Below are 16,408 nucleotides of genomic sequence, written 5' to 3'. Positions count from 1 at the left end.
AGCACCATTGTAAGGCAGAAGTTGGCAGACTATAGTGTGCTGGCCAAATCCACGGGAACCTGCTTTTGCAAATAAAGTGTTTCAAAACAGCCATGCTCATTTGTTTATGTGTGGTCTCTGGCTCTTTCACACTAAAGCATGTGGCCTGGCTGTTGGTCCTTTTGCAAAACCCATCAGCTGTCCCTGACTTTCATAGCTAGTTTGTTTTCTGACCTGAAAGCAGATAGTAGAAAATTTTACTAAAAGTAAATTTTATGTAGAAAAAAAGTGCCATTGTTTAATCTGTTAAGATATTTTAAAGTAATATGTGCTGAGAAGCCTCACATTTTTCGGTGAGCCTCATCAGTTATACTCTGAAGCTTTAAACATAAGTAAGTCTGGTAGCTTGATGTCTTGCGGGGCAGTGGGGGAGTTGGAGAGAGTGTTGTCTATGATGAAGAACAGCTTATTTATAACGTGAATTGTGTGACTTTATGGTTTAAAGCTGTTTCTCTTTCTTAGCAGCTTAAATAGACTTGGCTGTCACCGAGTGAGATGTTTGTCATTTCAACCCTCTGAGTAGTTACGCTTTATTAGATGAGTTGGGGGTGCCACTGCTGCAGATCTTTAAAGAAACGCGTGGCTGTGTGGGAGAGTTCAGTGTCGGGGCTCCCTAGCTTCAAGCTGGAGTGAGTCCTGCTTGAATGCGAAGCTTTAGTGTCCTCTGAGTTCCTCCTGCAGAACTCGGGTTTTCTCTGTGTACTTGTTCAATCTTGTTCCTCTCTCTGGTTGCCGTGGGCTCGTTTCTTTGTCTTCCAGGCAGTAGCAGCAGCAGTAGCTCAGACTCCACATGTTCTGTCATAGAGAAGCCCCTGGATGAGTTCTTGCCTCGTGAGTGGCGGCCCTCACCTTTTCTAACAGAGCTCTGGCTTCTCCATCACTCATGGGCTTCATTTGGGAGATGCTGCCCCACTCCCTGTCATGACTGGTCCATGTTGGGCTCCCACTAGAACAAGCATGTCATCCCCACCCTGCCATGGCTTCAGTTAACTGTGAAACATAGGCCAGAGTCTATGTTTGAGACAGTGGAAGAGAGAATCATGCTTTTGCCGCTGAGATAATGTAAAGAGAGCTAGTAAGCTGTGTGAAAGGATAATTCTCAGCATTCTTTCTTATGCCTCGTTCTACACCTTAAATTCTGATCAGTGTAAAAGACACGGACAACAAATCTTGAATCTCTAAAACACAAATTAAAGTTTGTTGGTGCAGCAGCACGCGTTGTAACAAGCTGTACATGCTCCATGTAAAGAGACATGTGACGCCTGAGGCAGGTAGAGAAGACTGAGTAGTGTTTCATCCCCACCGGATGCGTCCCTGCTTCCTAACCAGGTCAGTTTTAAGACTCCATGAGATGTGATCAGAAACCTCAGTCACACAGAGCTCATGAACTCTGTCTCGACTTACTTCAGACTTAGATTTTTTTTGTAAACCATTAAGTTGAAAAGCATTATTTAATTTTGTCTATTTCTACTTTCAGAAGAAAATGGAAGCGATGCTTGCTCCCCCCAACTTGCAGCTTGCTGTCTCTTAAAGCATTATCTGTATCCTTGCCTTCCCCAGACGAATGACAGAAACCATTGCTTTTAGCTTTACTAGGGACTATCTCAAGAATCTCAAGACACTGTGTCTGTGACACTGTTGAAGCAAGTTACCAGAACAGCTGACCTCACCGGATAATTTATAAAATAGACGGCATTGTTCAGACATCACATAGAAACACAGTTTTTTTTATTATAAACTGTGAAGTGAGAGAAAAATATCTGAGCAGGAAGCATTGTTCTTTAATTTTCTGTTCTAAAACTTACCATTCTTAGAGAGTAGTTACATGAAAGTAGGTTGTGAAATGAGTTGTACCTTATTCAATTCAAGACCTTTTTTTTCCAATTCAAGAAGCTTTAATTGTTGTTTGCATACTTAACACTTACTTTCTGTTGTTGTAACATGGCTGTATTGGGGAGTGGAGAGATGATCGTCCCAGCATGTGGTTGCTGTGTGTAACTTGTGTGTATGTCCCCTCCCATTAAAAAATATAAATGGCCGTTCAATGTCCCTTGCTTGAATCATCAGTTGTCATTTATTTCTCTAGTCATTACTTACCCAGAACAATGTACCCACAGGCTGAATGTAAGTTTGCTACTCTACAGGTGCACTTCATTTTATCTCATTAGAGCTGCTTACCAATCAAGTTGGAAAATACAATATTATGAACTGTCTGCTTTTAAAATTCATTAACCTTTTGTTAGTCACATGATCAGTATAAACTACTGTAAATTAGTTTATCTATTTCATTGCTTCAGGTCTACCTGGTACATTTTCTTTAAATGGGGGACACCTGTAATGGGTTTATATATATATATATATATATTTAAAAAAAAACATTGAATTGGGAAATTTTGGAAATGGACAATGAGAACTTTGCTACTTTTAATTTACTAATTTTAAAAATTGACTTCATTTGCCCTTTTAGATACTTTCCAGGTCTTGGCAGGTTCCCAATTCCATGTCTGTAATCCATCAGCATAAGCACGTGCCCTGAGCGGCATCACTTGCAGGGGCTACTCTGGGCACCTGAGATTCGCGGGGCCACAGGGTGAACTGAGTCCAGCATTCGTGATTGTCTATGGAACATGCTTTCTTTTTCTGTTGGCTCTATTTCAGTTTTGATTATTTGATTTATGTCTGTGCTCATGCCAAATGAATGCTGTTACACATTTTCTCTGTTTTACAAAGGAAATAATGTTTTCCTTTCTTCCCTCCTCATCTCTGTGCACATGCTTCCTGTCTGCGACTCGCTTACCGCTTCTTTGCAAGACCAAGCAGGTTGGTGTGATTGGCTGGCACTTCACCTGGTGCACTTACTCATTTTCTCAAGACCTTTTATTTAAGTACTTGACTTTTTTTTTTTTTTTTAATAATTTTTACAAGGTAAGTATCTGTCTTTTTAGAACAATTCCATTTTAGCTATTTTAAAAACCTTCCCTCGTAAATCCTTAAAGATCCATTAAGCCAGTGTTTGAAAATACACTTATACCCCATTTGACATCCAGGCGTTTTCCTCGTTTTTTGAAGGCCACGAGTCAGTTCTTGTTGCCTACACTATGGCTGCGTGTGACACACGACATTAGTCGAGTTGTCACTTACTGCAGCCCCACCCTTGCCCACCCCACCAGGTCACCTTCACTTCGGTGGCACCTGGCAAACTGGGCACTGGAAGGCTCACTACTTCTCTTTGACTTAGCTAAACACTTTTTATACTATCAACGTGCCTTTTCAGATTTATGTACTTAAACTTTTTGCGCTAAATTTTATCAGTGAGGACTAGAAAAGTTTCTGAGGTTGGGTTTTTTCAAACCCTCTGGAGGTTTTGTGAGTGCTGTTTTGTTTTGCTTCTTTATTGATTTGGTTGGTGAAACTGTGTGTGTGGTCCCAGGAATGAAGCCAGGGCTTTCCACATGGTGGCCAAGTACTGAGCTATGCCCCCACCTCCTTTAAACATTTCTTAAGAAGTATATGTAGGCTCTTGTGCCATTGGAGGGGTCAGAGTGCTCCTGGAGGGCACAGAAGGCAGACCACTTCAGGCTCCTCACAGCAGTCCCCAGTGGAAAGCAGCCCACTGGAGGCTAAGGTTTGTATCTAGGGGAGCACAGGATACAAATTCATCCTTTAAAGATCTATGTAAGTTACTCCTTCTTGGTCATCAAATTTTTACACAGTCTATTTAGCTTAAAGTGTTACTTGAAAAAAATAATGTGACTTGTCACAGTGATTCTGGCTAGAGCCACATGGGACTTGAATGTGTGGACCTTTGAACTGACCCTAGCTGTGTGCATAGTGTCTTCATGAAACCCTCTTGAGCACAGTGAGATGCTTGCATCTAAAGCATGGGTTTGAAGTGATCACCATGTAAGGTGATCACCTCAGCAACAGATAGCATTTATACATTTTTTCTATGCAACTCTGTTTTTTATTACTACCTCCTGATGGGTTTTTGGAGCTGTTTATAACTATTAGCAAAACAAAACAGTACCAAAATTACGTTCACGTATTGATCTGAACAATCTCATCTATATTATTAGTATCCATGCCTTCTACACACGCTGGTTTTGTTTTAACGTATTTACCATTTTCTTTAAGCGTTTGTAACCCTGAGGTGGAAGTCACATGTTTTAATGTGTATGTACTTCCTGTACACCTGGGCTTAGACTTTTCTTCTCAAAGTTTTAATAAGTTATTATTGATAGAAAGTCTTTTCAAGGAATTCATTGGGAATAAACAATTCAATAGGAATTAAATTGTTTGTGAAAATTGTTCTGCACAGCATAATTCTGAAGGTTCAAGGTAGATGGCCGTACCATTAGGCCCAGGCCACCTCCGGCACGGAGTGCAGTGAATCACACCACACCAGCCGCCTGGATCACAGCTCTTATCTCCTCTTTGGTTCTGTGCTTAGATTTTGCTTTAGACTTTGGTTCTGAAGAAGGAAGGATGCTGTTAAACTCTTGAATTCCTAATGTGATTTTGTCTTAAGAGTTGAAAAAGCCTCCGCATGATCCTGCCTTTCATGCCTCTTGCAGAAGTCTACTCAGATCTGTAGCCCCTCCTGATTGGTTTTCAGTTCCTTTTCCTTCTTAGCAGGAGGGGCTGGCTTTGGGGTAGAGGTATTAGTTTATAATCCTCTGTCCTTGTCCCTTGGGAAGGAAGTTGAGAATTACAAGCTTTCAGGAGAGCCTCAGGCCTGACAGTTCTATGAAATGCTTGTTGTTCTGAAGGAACACATTTCTAAGAACTTGCATCAACCACAAATGAATTGTCATTGGCTCAGTTTCAGAACCATTAAGGTAGTGCTTGCTTTGTCTTTGTGATTTTTTTTCATATAACTTCATGATTTTCAGGTTCTCTGGTGAACTTGATGTGAGCAGGCTGCATATACCTGCACACAGTAGTGTGCTGTTGTCGGTTGGAAGCCGCTCTCAGCCTTATTAGCTGGCAGTGTTTCTGCTGGCTTCATATGTGGTGTGTTTGATCTGAGTAGGGACTTTGAGGATCTAGTTTGACATAGTAAGTTACTTTTGTGGTTCATGTATGATTTATCAGGGCGGCTTACCAGTGTGACATGTCTGCCTTAAATAAATAGCTTACAGATCGAGTGTGAAAGCGATTGAAAAATTATTTTCCTTTTTAGCTTCTTTGTGCTATTTGGAGGCCCACAGGCTTTGCTTTTTTTTTTTTTTTGCTTTCCTGTTAATTTTCTTTCCCTATTTTCTGCTCATCTATTTTGTTCATCTTCATTTTCTCCTTTGCATATCACTAGACAGTTGGACAACAGTTTGAATTTATTAATGAATTAAAAAAAATCCTAGGAACTACTAAGTAGAAGCAGAAGTTTAACATTCTCTGTTGATGATTGAGCATAGCCATCACTATACTAAGCTGATTCTTATGTCTGAAGCACCTACTGGTTTTAGTGACTGCTTTAATTTCATGACTCAAATAGGTAAAAAGAAAGTTTCCCCAGATAAGATGGTGGAAATGCAAGCGAAAATTGATGAGGAGAGAAAAGCACTGGAAACCAAACTCGACATGGAAGAAGAAGAAAGGAACAAGGCTCGAGCTGAGCTAGAGAGACGGGAGAAGGACCTTCTGAAAGCCCAGTGAGTGTGCTGGGATGCTAGTGGGCTTGAGAGTTCACAGGATGGTATATCAGGAAAATCAATTAAAAAACAACCAAAAGCGTGATTTTCATCTCCAGCATAGCTGTTTGGGGTGAATGGTGGGTCCACTGAGGGTGAGATAGTCCTAAGACTTGGATCTTTCTGACCATTTATTCGCCCTGTAGGAGAAAATATTGGCCAATGTGAATCATACCTTAGGTGATGAGTTAATGCTATGTAGTGGTATGGTTTGGAGAGAGATCACATGACTGACTTTCTATTCAGCATGCTTCTTCTGGTCCCACTTACATTGGGGCAGTGAGATTAGAAAAGCAGATGACAGGACTCTAGGATGTTCTTTTAATCATAGACAAGAACATCAGTCTCTGCTGGAAAAACTGTCTGCTTTGGAGAAGAAGGTAATTGTCGGTGGTGTGGACTTGTTGGCCAAGGCTGAGGAGCAAGAGAAGCTTCTTGAGGAGTCCAATATGGAGCTGGAGGAGCGGAGGAGGAGAGCTGAGCAGCTTCGGAAAGAACTAGAGGAAAAAGAGGTGATGCCATGACACCCAAATCAAATGCTTGGTTCTGAACACTGAAAATGAAATGGGAAGCAGATTGTGGGTCATTTTGAAGACAATAGTTGCCAAACGTCTACATCATTTGTTACATTGAGTTTGTACTTAAGGGAATTATTCTAAAGTTAATCTGTTCTTATCATAGCAAGAACGCTTGGACATCGAGGAAAAATACACCAGTCTGCAAGAGGAGGCACAAGGAAAGACGAAGAAATTAAAGAAAGTCTGGACCATGCTGATGGCTGCAAAGTCAGAGGTTGATAGCCTATAATGCAGTTTAGAGTCTTAATGTGTGCCTGCAGTTTTGTTTGTTTGTTGTTGTTGTTTTTGAGACAAGTTTTTTGTTGTTGTTGTTGTTTTCTTGGTGTAGCCTTGACCATTCTGGAACTCACTCTTTAGACTAAGATGCTCTTGAACTCAGAGATCCTCTGCCTCTGCTGGGACTAAAGGCATGTGCCACCCACCCTGGCTTTGTGTGCTTACAGTTTTAAAACACTTAAAACACTTCTTTCTCTATATTTTAAATTTTACTTATTAAGCTCCCCTACATCCCCCTGCCCCCTCTACCCCCCAGCTATAAGTGATTTGAAATAGCCAACGATGGTGTCAGTCTGTTTGAACTGGGCCAGTTTTTACTGGGCCTCATAGACTAGTGCCCTGGGCTAGGTTCAGTGTGCTTCAAGTCTTGTTTACCTTACACTGTCATGGGTTCTCTGCTAGATGGCTGATCTCCAGCAAGAGCATCAGAGGGAAATTGAAGGCCTCCTGGAGAACATTCGGCAGCTCAGCCGTGAGCTGCGGCTGCAGATGCTCATCATTGATAACTTCATACCTCAGGATTACCAGGTGAGGGAGACTCTGATCTAGACATTAGGTCATTGGGGAAGGCTAGAGAATAAGCCATTGTATCTAAGATGTTAAATGTTTGCATTCCAAGTGTCCTCTGTAAAGTTTGCTTGAACTATTGGCTATGATTGAACACCATGACCAAAGCAACTTGGGAAGGAAAGGGTTGATTTGGCTTACACTTCCACAGCACTGTTCATCACTGAAGGGAGTCAGGACAGGAACTCAGGCAGGGCAGGAACCTGGACGCTGCCGGCATGGGCTGACCCCTCCCCCATCAATCACTAACTAAGAAAATGTCCTGCAGATGGTTCTTATGGAGGCATTTTCTCAACTGAGGTTCCTTTCTTTCAGATAACTCTAGTGTCTGTCACGATGATAAAACTAGCTAGCATAAAAGATGTTAATTTTCTTCAGAATGTAATTATCTTTTTTTGAGTATCTAAGTATCTAAATAAGAATGTGTCAGCCCGTTGGAAGGACTTTGGTTCATGTAATGCACGCTTAAGGAGGTGACAGACTTACTAATTCATTAGCATGCTTTATTAGAAAGTAGAGAGAGGGGAAGCGGAAGAGGTGGCTCAGTGGTTTAGAGCACTGGTTGGTCTTCCAGAGAACCAGTTTCAATTCCCACATAACCAGTTATCTATAATTCTAGTCCCAGGAGACCCAACACCCTCCTCTGTCCTCCACAGGCACCCGGGAGGCATGTGGTTCACAGACACCCCAAATATACAAAGCCCATGTGTGAGTGACTTTCAAATAAAAAATAAGCAGACTATGCTGGTGTCCTCTCTTGATGGATGTGCTCTGTCCACCATTCTCCTCTCTCTCCTCTCTCTTCTTGCTCTTCTTTCTCTTTCTTCTTTTTCTTTCTCTGTGTAAATAGAACATGAAATTGCCCATTCTCATCATCTGTATGTATACAGTTGAATAACACTAAATTTATTACTTTCTTGTACAACCAGACATCATCAGAAATCATTTTCAGACACATAGTAATTATTACTATCAACATAACTTTAAAATCTTATCTTTTTCTTAGCAAAAATTTTATTTTGTGTTTAGTTTGTGTTTATGTGAGAATGTGGGCTTGTGCATAGAGTCTAGGGAAGAGCATGGGTCCCTTATAACTGGAGTTAGAGGCGGCTGTGAGGTGCTGGATGTGGGTGCTGGGAACTGAGCCCCAGTTGTCTACAAGCACAGTGGGCACTCTTAACCCCTGGCACCACCTCTCCAGCCCACCTTCTAGTTTGTCTTAATACACTTTAATGTGTGGAGTTTTAATGTCGTGAATCTCAGTGTAGTTATGAGAAACTTGTCTGAAAAGTTCCCCTTTGACTCCAAGTACGCAGAATTAATCCTGGGTTTCTGGGACATTTCAGGATGCCCTCGTTCCGTTAACTCATTACCCAAAGTCAGAGCTGAAATCTAGACTGTAGCCTGTTTGTAGCCAGACGGTTTTCCCAGCTTTCTATTTCTTTGCCTCTTCTAGCCCAGCCTGTCTGTCCTTCCAATTCCTGGGATCACAGCTTTAGTTTTTTGCTTTTTATGTAGTTGAATAGTATGCACATGTGTTCCCAAGACCTGTGTGTGTGCTTGTTTATTTTTACGTTATGTATATGGGTGTTTTGCCTACATGCATATGTGTGCACTGTGTGCATGACTAGTGCCCACAGAGATGAGGTGTCAGATGCCCCTGGAATTAGAGTTGTTAGCCACCATGTAGGCACTGGGAACTGAACCTAGGTCCTCTGCAAGAGCAATTGCTCTTAACCATTAAGCCAGCTCTCTAGCCCAAGGAGTATATATTTTTTAAATGCTTGATGCAGGCTGGGTGGCAATAGTACACACCTTTAATGCCAGCACTCAGGAGGCAGAGGAAGGTGATTTCTGAGTTCCAGGACAGCCTGGTCTCTGGAATGAGTTGCACAGAGAAACCCTCTGTCTCAAAACAAAACCAAAATTTCAGTACAAAATGTTTACAAACAACTTTTTTCCACTTAACATTGAAAGTGTAGGTCTGGTAGGCCAGTGAGGTGGTTCAGTAGTAAAGAATCATTATATAAATTGGTGACCTGTGTGATGTCAGCCCGGAACTCACATAAAGGTATAAAAAGAGGGCACTGACTCCACAGAGTTGTTCTCTGACTTCCACATAAGCACCTTGATGTGTCCCTACCCCATCATGCATACATGATAAAATGCAAGGCTTTTAAAGGATCTTACTTAGTTTAAGGCGTGAGAAAGTAAAGGGATTTTTATGAGCAAGATGCAATCATAGGTATAGGAAGACGTCACACATGGCTATGTCATTTTTATATGCACAGGTCTGTTAATATTTTTGAGTACCTTAACTGTTAACTAAAAGTAGACTTGTCCTCTTTTTGAAGGAAATGATTGAAAACTATGTCCACTGGAATGAAGACATAGGAGAATGGCAGCTAGTGAGTATTCCTTCATGGTTGGTGGTATTACAGTGTGGAGAGTGCTGGCTCCTGCGGGAAGAAGCGGGTGCAGGTCAGAGAAGATGGGGCTCAGTGCACCAGATAGGATATTTTCTGGTTCACAGCAATGTGGAGAGCATGTGTGGAAATAGCTTAGGCCTGAGGCTCCTTGGTGCTCCAGGATAAGCATCATGTTTGCTAGTGAGCTGTCAGGGTGTCTCACAGCCCCTTTTCCTGGTCACAGTATTAATTCAGATGTGTCTCTTTTCCTTTTTTTGAGAAATGTGTGGCCTACACAGGAAATAACATGAGGAAACAAACTCCAGTCCCTGACAAGAAGGAGAGAGACGTAAGAGACTTAATCACTCCCTCTGTCTTTATAGGATGGGGACATTGCATAGATTCTGGTTTGTGAGGAGAGGCTCTGGGGTGGAGCTGTTAGGACAGGCCTGCTCTCCAGAACTCAGCAAAGTCGTCTGCCTTTCCTCCCCTTCCACAAGCACAGCCTGCTGTCACTCTGGTGTGCCCTTTTCACCGCTTTTCACCTCTAATTCCTGAGCTTTGAGTACAGTTTACATACTGGGAGAGAAGACACCTTTAAGGTTATTTGATTTTGTCTTTAGTGGTTCTTCTGCTTAGTGTCTGACATGTTTTAAATCTTCCCCAAATCTGGTTTAATTTGCCTTATGTGTGTTTCTTGTAGCCATTTGAAGTAGACCTTTCCCATGTGTACCTCGCCTATACAGAGGAGAGTCTTCGTCAGTCTCTGATGAAGTTAGAAAGGCCACGGACCTCCAAGGGGAAAGCAAGGCCAAAGACAGGGAGAAGGTGAGCACAGCCAAGAGTCCTGAGGTGACAACGTTGAGACGGTAGATTTAGATACTCAAAGACAGTCAAACTTTAGTTAAAATGGCACATAGTTTGCAATTATGTTCTTTATGCAGTTAGAATTTGATAAGCAAAATAGAGATAAAGACTTGTACTCTGGGGCAGTTGTGGTGGCAAACACCTTTAACCCAGGACTTGGGAGACAGAGGCCTGAAGATCTGAGTTCCAGGCCAGCCTCATCTGCATAGCACATTTCAAGACAGCCAGGCCTACATAGTAAGACCCCGTCTCAAACAAATCAGAAAAAGAATGGCACTTTGGACTTCTGCCACGGGAGGAGCAGAGCTAGCCTCTGCTGGCCACGTTCTCTCCTAGTGTTACCCACCACCGACTCTCTCGTTCAGGGTCCTGATTTGTACACTAATTCTCCTACTTAGATGCTAATTAATTTTCCTAGTTTGACTACCAAAAGACTGTGTTTAGCTGGTCAGTGCTTCTGACAGTAGATACTGCCCCAAGGACACTGATTTCCTAGATCTCACGAGAAGTGTGTGTGACTCTAGCGCCAGTTGTGATAGTTGTGTAGTGTGTGCTTCATCACGTAAGCTCAGTGGGAAACCTGGCTTGTGGCTGATGCTCCTTGTGTTCCTACATTGAGCTAATTTGAACCAATTACAAGATTTTTGTTTTACATGTAGGGTGGTTAATTGGTGTTACATAGTCTTTAAATGTAATACTAAAAAAAATTGGAATCATTAAACTAGGTCTTGAAGGAATCAGCTGCATGTTAAAATACACAAGATTTTTGCACTTTATAACATGTAGATGAAATAAAATTTTTTATGTGCCAACTGAATCTACACATGGAATCTTTAAAAATATATAAATATTATTTTATCTATATGTGAGTGTTTTCCTGCATGTCTATATGTGCAGCAGGCATCAGATCTCCTGGAATGGTTGGTCGAGAGCCACCATGTGGGTGTTGGGGTGTGAGCTCAGGTCTCTGGAAGAATAACAAATGCCCTTGAGCGCTGCCCCATCTCTGCAGTCCCCTGTCCATCTCTGTAGCCCCTGTTCATCTCTGTAGCCCCTGTTCTGCTGTTAGTAGATGCTTTTCTCTGAGCTCACCTGTTATTAAGAAGATGAAATTCAAATGGGGCGAATCATAATGAGACAGTTGACCTCACAGAGAGACAGGCAGAGGAGAGCAGGGGAGCAAGCTGGGAGAGTGAGTCTATCCCTTGTTAGTGTGGGAACAGAGGCCCCATTATTGCTGGACTATTGCCTTTTAAAAGAGGATCCAGATTACTCAGCTACATTTTTTAAACTGTATAGATCTTAAAATAATTTGGCAAGCTGTTTTGATATAGTTTTTATAATGCATCACTGTAAAATATATACCTCTTGTTTAACTTAAGGTAAAGAAAATACTTGTGGGCCAACATACGATGCAGACTCAACTCTGTAACAGAATCAAGGCCTGGAAAAAAAAAACCCTGTAGTTTTCCTCAGAAATAAGAAAACATGTAATGCTTCATGAGAGGCATGCAGTTGATTGTGTTGGACAGCAACAAAGAAGTACATGAGATGCTCCTGTAGGCTCTGCATCTGCATCTGGGAAATGTGGCTTCTTTTCCTGCTTCTCTGAGGCTGCCTGTACCATTAGCATCCTCGGAGGAGATGACCAAAGGGCATCCCTGATAAGTTTAGCTGCCACCTGACTGCACCTTGTCTGACCTTGCCTGCGCTCAGTTCCTCACCACTCTGGAGGACTACTGCATGCTTGCTCTGTGACCTACTCTGAAAACATGAGTAGCAATCAAACTTTGCCGTGGTCAAGCATGGGCAGTGTTGGTCCGTTCATGGACTCTGGCCACAGACACTGTTGACAGTTCAATCTCTTACGGAAAATCGCTCACCTCGCGTTTTTTTCTTCTCTTAACAGAAAGCGTTCTGCAAAGCCTGAGACCGTAATTGATTCTTTACTTCAGTAAATGTTACAGAATTAAAATTACAATAATAAAAAAGAGTGATATCTCATGCCTGGAGAGAACTCCTTAATTAAGACACTGAGGACACCTGTATGGTTCACGTAATGGAATCTGTAAATCATGGAGAGAGACTGGAAATAACAATTTTGCTAATATCTGTTAGATTCTTAAGTTTCTGTAACATGTAAGTGCGCAGCTCATGACTGTTGGGCTTGGCGCACTGTGTCTGTCACACTGCTGTGCAGGCAGTAAGGGCACTGGTTATATGTGAATGTCTTAGCTATGTACTCAACTACTGTGGATCTAGACAAACAGAATCTCAGAATAGAACCAAGTCTGTCTTGTTTGCACACAGCATACAGATCACCGTGTCCCGTGTTCCGTGTCCCGTGTCCCGTGTCCCGTGTCCTGTGCCAGTCTAGGCTGCTCATCTAAGCAGTGACTTGATTCTGCACCTGCCTGGCCTGTCTAAGTGCAGTCCAACTTTATACTAATATTGATTGCACCTGAGTGTACAGTGACTGCCTTTACTGAACTCCTGTGGGAAATTGTAAAATCCGACAGCTCTGCAGGTTTACATTTTAAAGATGCAGTTTGAATGCGTGCTTCATCTGTCCACCCTCTGCTTTGTCGCTCTGACTCCCACGTTCAGCCCTTGTTGTTACTAAGTTGGCTTCCCACTTCTCCTGAAGCCAGCATTAGCCACTTACCTTTGTTCACAGATATTCTAAAAATTCCCTGGACGTATGGCTTTCAGACACTCCCTTGTCTGAATTTTAAGTTTGATGGAAAGAACTATAAAAATTGAGACCAGTCTCATTTTTCAGAAAATGAAGCAAAGTAAAAAAAAAAACCTTTTAATTTTCTTTATTTTATATATAAATTTTATATACAAAAATACTCTTCTGGATTTCTTGTATTAATTAATCCAGTTAGACAGTATCCCTCTACACAAAAAAGTTATATTCATTGTGTAGTAAGATAAGTTATAGTAAATAGGAAAGTTTTGGTTTTGTTGTTTACTTATAAAATTTTTTTTGAAGGTCATGTGCTTCCTAAACCTAAGTTGAAATTATACAATCAACTCTGAGCTATTGATTGCAAAAGTTTTAATCCTTCCCAAGTTAGGATTAATTAGATTGCTATGATTTTAACAAGTTTGGATAAATACTGTCTTATAACTACGTTGCTCTGTATGGCTGTGGATGGCTGAACAGAGGTGCAGCCCTGGCGAGGGGGTGGAAAACATGGCGGGACAGTTTTAGGCTCTCCTGAATTGGAGCCCTGAGTACCCTCTATGTGCAGGGTGCTGGTGTGATCATGGCCATGTGGCAGCATCTTCAAGATGGTGGGTATGGCCTACTGTGACTGGATGAGCTGCGTGTGTGTGTGTGTGTGTGTGTGTGTGTGTGTGTATGTGTGTATGTGTGTCTGTGTGGTGCAAAGGCTCATGTGAGCCAAGTGTCTTGGTGACATCAAATTTTGAAGTGATGTAAATTTAACTGTTAGTAATTAGAAGAATCTAATGATTTTATTTTAAAAGTCCATGTTTCTATCATTTAACTGTTCAGTTGGCCTAGAAGGAATGTCTGCTGTAACATTAACCTAAAACATGAGAGAAATTAAATCTAGCTAAAGCCTACCACAGAAACAAAAATTGCTCCATAAAACTAAAAATATTAGAAACTTCTCTAAGCATCTTGACTTAGTTTTTTTGTTAAAAATTTGTTTGCTTGCTTATTTTTTTGAGACAGGGTCTCTCTGTGTTAGCCCAGGCTGGCCTGGGACTCATAATCCTGCCTCAGCCTCCCAGGTGCTGAGATTGCAGATGTATGTTATCATACCAAGCCATGTGTTTATTAAAGCATTGATGTTAAAACTCTAATCAGGTGGACATTGTTCATTTTCTGAAAACCAAACTCAATTCTCGCCGGGTGGAGAGGTCCGTTGAAGAAGGTAGGACGCCCACATCTGCCACAGCCAGGCTGCGGCTGCTTCTCATGGACTGTGTCTTCATCTGCAAATGGAATCATTTGTATTTTCAGTGTTAATTTCATAAATGGATAGAGATGTAGAACAAACTTGCTTAATGTTTAAAATAAGTGTACAGATTTAAATGAGTGGAACAGATCTATAAATAGGCTATTGATGTGTATCCTTTTTTCCATGATTTAAAAAGTAGTATTTATTTATTTGAAAGGAACTGTATAGTGTGTTGTGGCTGGCTCTGCACCCTGACAGTCAGGGTCTCTCCACTCAGTGTCCACTCTGCAATCTTCAGACTTGGCTGAGAGGAAGGCTCTGCAGCCGGTGTTTGCCCCAGGATCCTCTGGTAAGCTGTCTCATTTATATTCTGGAAAAGGTGATTTTCAAGTTTATGTTTTGGCAACCAGAAGATGAAGATTAGTTTGGAAGGAGAGGGGAAAGTGTTACCTCATCTGCAGCATGTTTTAAAGTTATGATTACAGTTTCAGCGATTTTCTTTCCATTTTAGGTTTATGTGGCCCATCCTCCTTTTCTTGTTGAACTCTTAACACAAGGAATGCCTTTTTTCCTTATAGAGCTGTGAATTAAGGAATGGGCGGAGTTTACATTTACACACACCTGTGTCTGCCCACGTTCTCCCCTCCTCCCTCTTCCATTTTGAGATAGAGTCCGATGTAGTCCATGCTGGCCACAAGCCCCTGTGTAGCCCAGGTTGGCCTTTAAACTCCTGATCCTCCTACCTCCACCTCACAGTTGCTGGGATCACTTATACACCACTGCACCCAGCTTCTCCCCCACCCCTTCTTAATAGATCATTTTCTGTCTTCTTTGTCTTAAAATACTCAAACCCATAGTTCTTCCTAGTGCCTTTAAGCTGGCCTGCAGTCTGACTAATTAGAATCAGTGAAGCCCTGAGTAGCGTGACTGTAATACCGACCAGGATACAAACTGTACAGAAAGTTTGCTGTGTTAATTCAAAATCCACACTTGAGCTGTATTTTATGTATAAATTGTACTTGTCCAAACTATATATATCAATGTTGTGTGTATACACAGCCCGGTAAGATGAGAAATAAATGCCTGCCTCCCCAATGCCTACTGTCTTTTAAAACATCTTTATTCATTTTCATTTTGTTGTGTGTGAGTGTCCACCTGCACGTGTGTGCACCACATGTGCCGTGTGGCTGTGCTGGGATGATGGCTTCTCCATGTCTGTGTAGATGAGGCCATCTCCCTTCATCCTTCCCCACCAAAGACCCCGAGACCATGTACAGTTAGGGCAGAATTACATACAGCTGGTTGGGGGGAACGGCTGGACACTCAGATGAGGCTCCAGACAGCCCTGAAGTCCTCTGGGAAGAGGGTCTGTTCACGATTTCCATTTTTAAAGATTGGGTTGTTTTATGTGTCTGCATGTTCTGCCCGAATCCGTACACTGTGAGTGTGCCTGGTGCCTGCAGTGGTCAGGAGAGAATATCAGGTCAGAACTGGACTTAGGGACAGCTGTGAACCATCATGTGGGTCCTGGGGACCAAACCCAAGAGCAGCCAGTACACTTAACTTCTGAGGTGTCTCCCCAGCCCTCGAGTTTTTCTTTGATTGAACTGTTGACTCTCCTTACCTCTTGTCTGGTGGACTCTGATTCTCCATTTCTTACTCCCTTTCAGCTTTAAGACTAGTAATAGTTTGGGGTGCACACATACATGCTCATATATGTGCAGGTACAGGTCTCTTACTGCTCTAGGGCTCACTGGTTAGACTAGGCCCGGTGACCAGTGAGTCCCAGGGGTGATGACCTTCTCCTGTACTTTTTTTTATGAGTGCTGGGAGGGTCACACCTGCTGAGCGCTCTCTCCAGCCATGCCCCTTCCCCACTTTTAAGATTTTATTTTTTGTAGTGAGTTGGGGTGAGGTGGGGAGGCATGTACACATGAGTGTAATTACCTGTGGAAACCAGAAGGGGGTGTCAGATTCCCTTACACTGGGGTTACAGACAGTTGTGACCCACACAGTTATGGGAGCTGGGAACTGAATTCCAATCT

At 42.1% G+C, this 16,408-nt stretch overlaps 1 protein-coding gene across 1 annotated transcript in view; it reads left to right on the top strand.

The window, feature by feature from the left end:
- Kif3a (kinesin family member 3A) overlaps nucleotides 1–12,429 on the top strand; it is a 30,508-nt gene extending 18,079 nt beyond the window's left edge. The window contains exons 10-17 of the mRNA XM_028775876.1: nucleotides 5,534–5,690; nucleotides 6,061–6,241; nucleotides 6,411–6,521; nucleotides 6,986–7,111; nucleotides 9,505–9,558; nucleotides 9,839–9,907; nucleotides 10,262–10,386; nucleotides 12,335–12,429. Of these exons, the coding sequence (XP_028631709.1) occupies nucleotides 5,534–5,690; nucleotides 6,061–6,241; nucleotides 6,411–6,521; nucleotides 6,986–7,111; nucleotides 9,505–9,558; nucleotides 9,839–9,907; nucleotides 10,262–10,386; nucleotides 12,335–12,383 (872 nt within the window). The 3' untranslated portion in view covers nucleotides 12,384–12,429. The remainder of the gene's footprint in view (nucleotides 1–5,533; nucleotides 5,691–6,060; nucleotides 6,242–6,410; nucleotides 6,522–6,985; nucleotides 7,112–9,504; nucleotides 9,559–9,838; nucleotides 9,908–10,261; nucleotides 10,387–12,334) is intronic.
- The last annotated feature ends 3,979 nt before the right edge of the window (nucleotides 12,430–16,408 follow it).

The sequence above is a fragment of the Grammomys surdaster genome, unplaced genomic scaffold (assembly GCF_004785775.1).
Source record: "Grammomys surdaster isolate TR1022 unplaced genomic scaffold, NIH_TR_1.0 262, whole genome shotgun sequence".
NCBI classification, from domain to species: domain Eukaryota; kingdom Metazoa; phylum Chordata; class Mammalia; order Rodentia; family Muridae; genus Grammomys; species Grammomys surdaster.
Note: the sequence above shows the minus strand (reverse complement) of the source record. Positions and strands in the feature narration are given on the sequence as shown.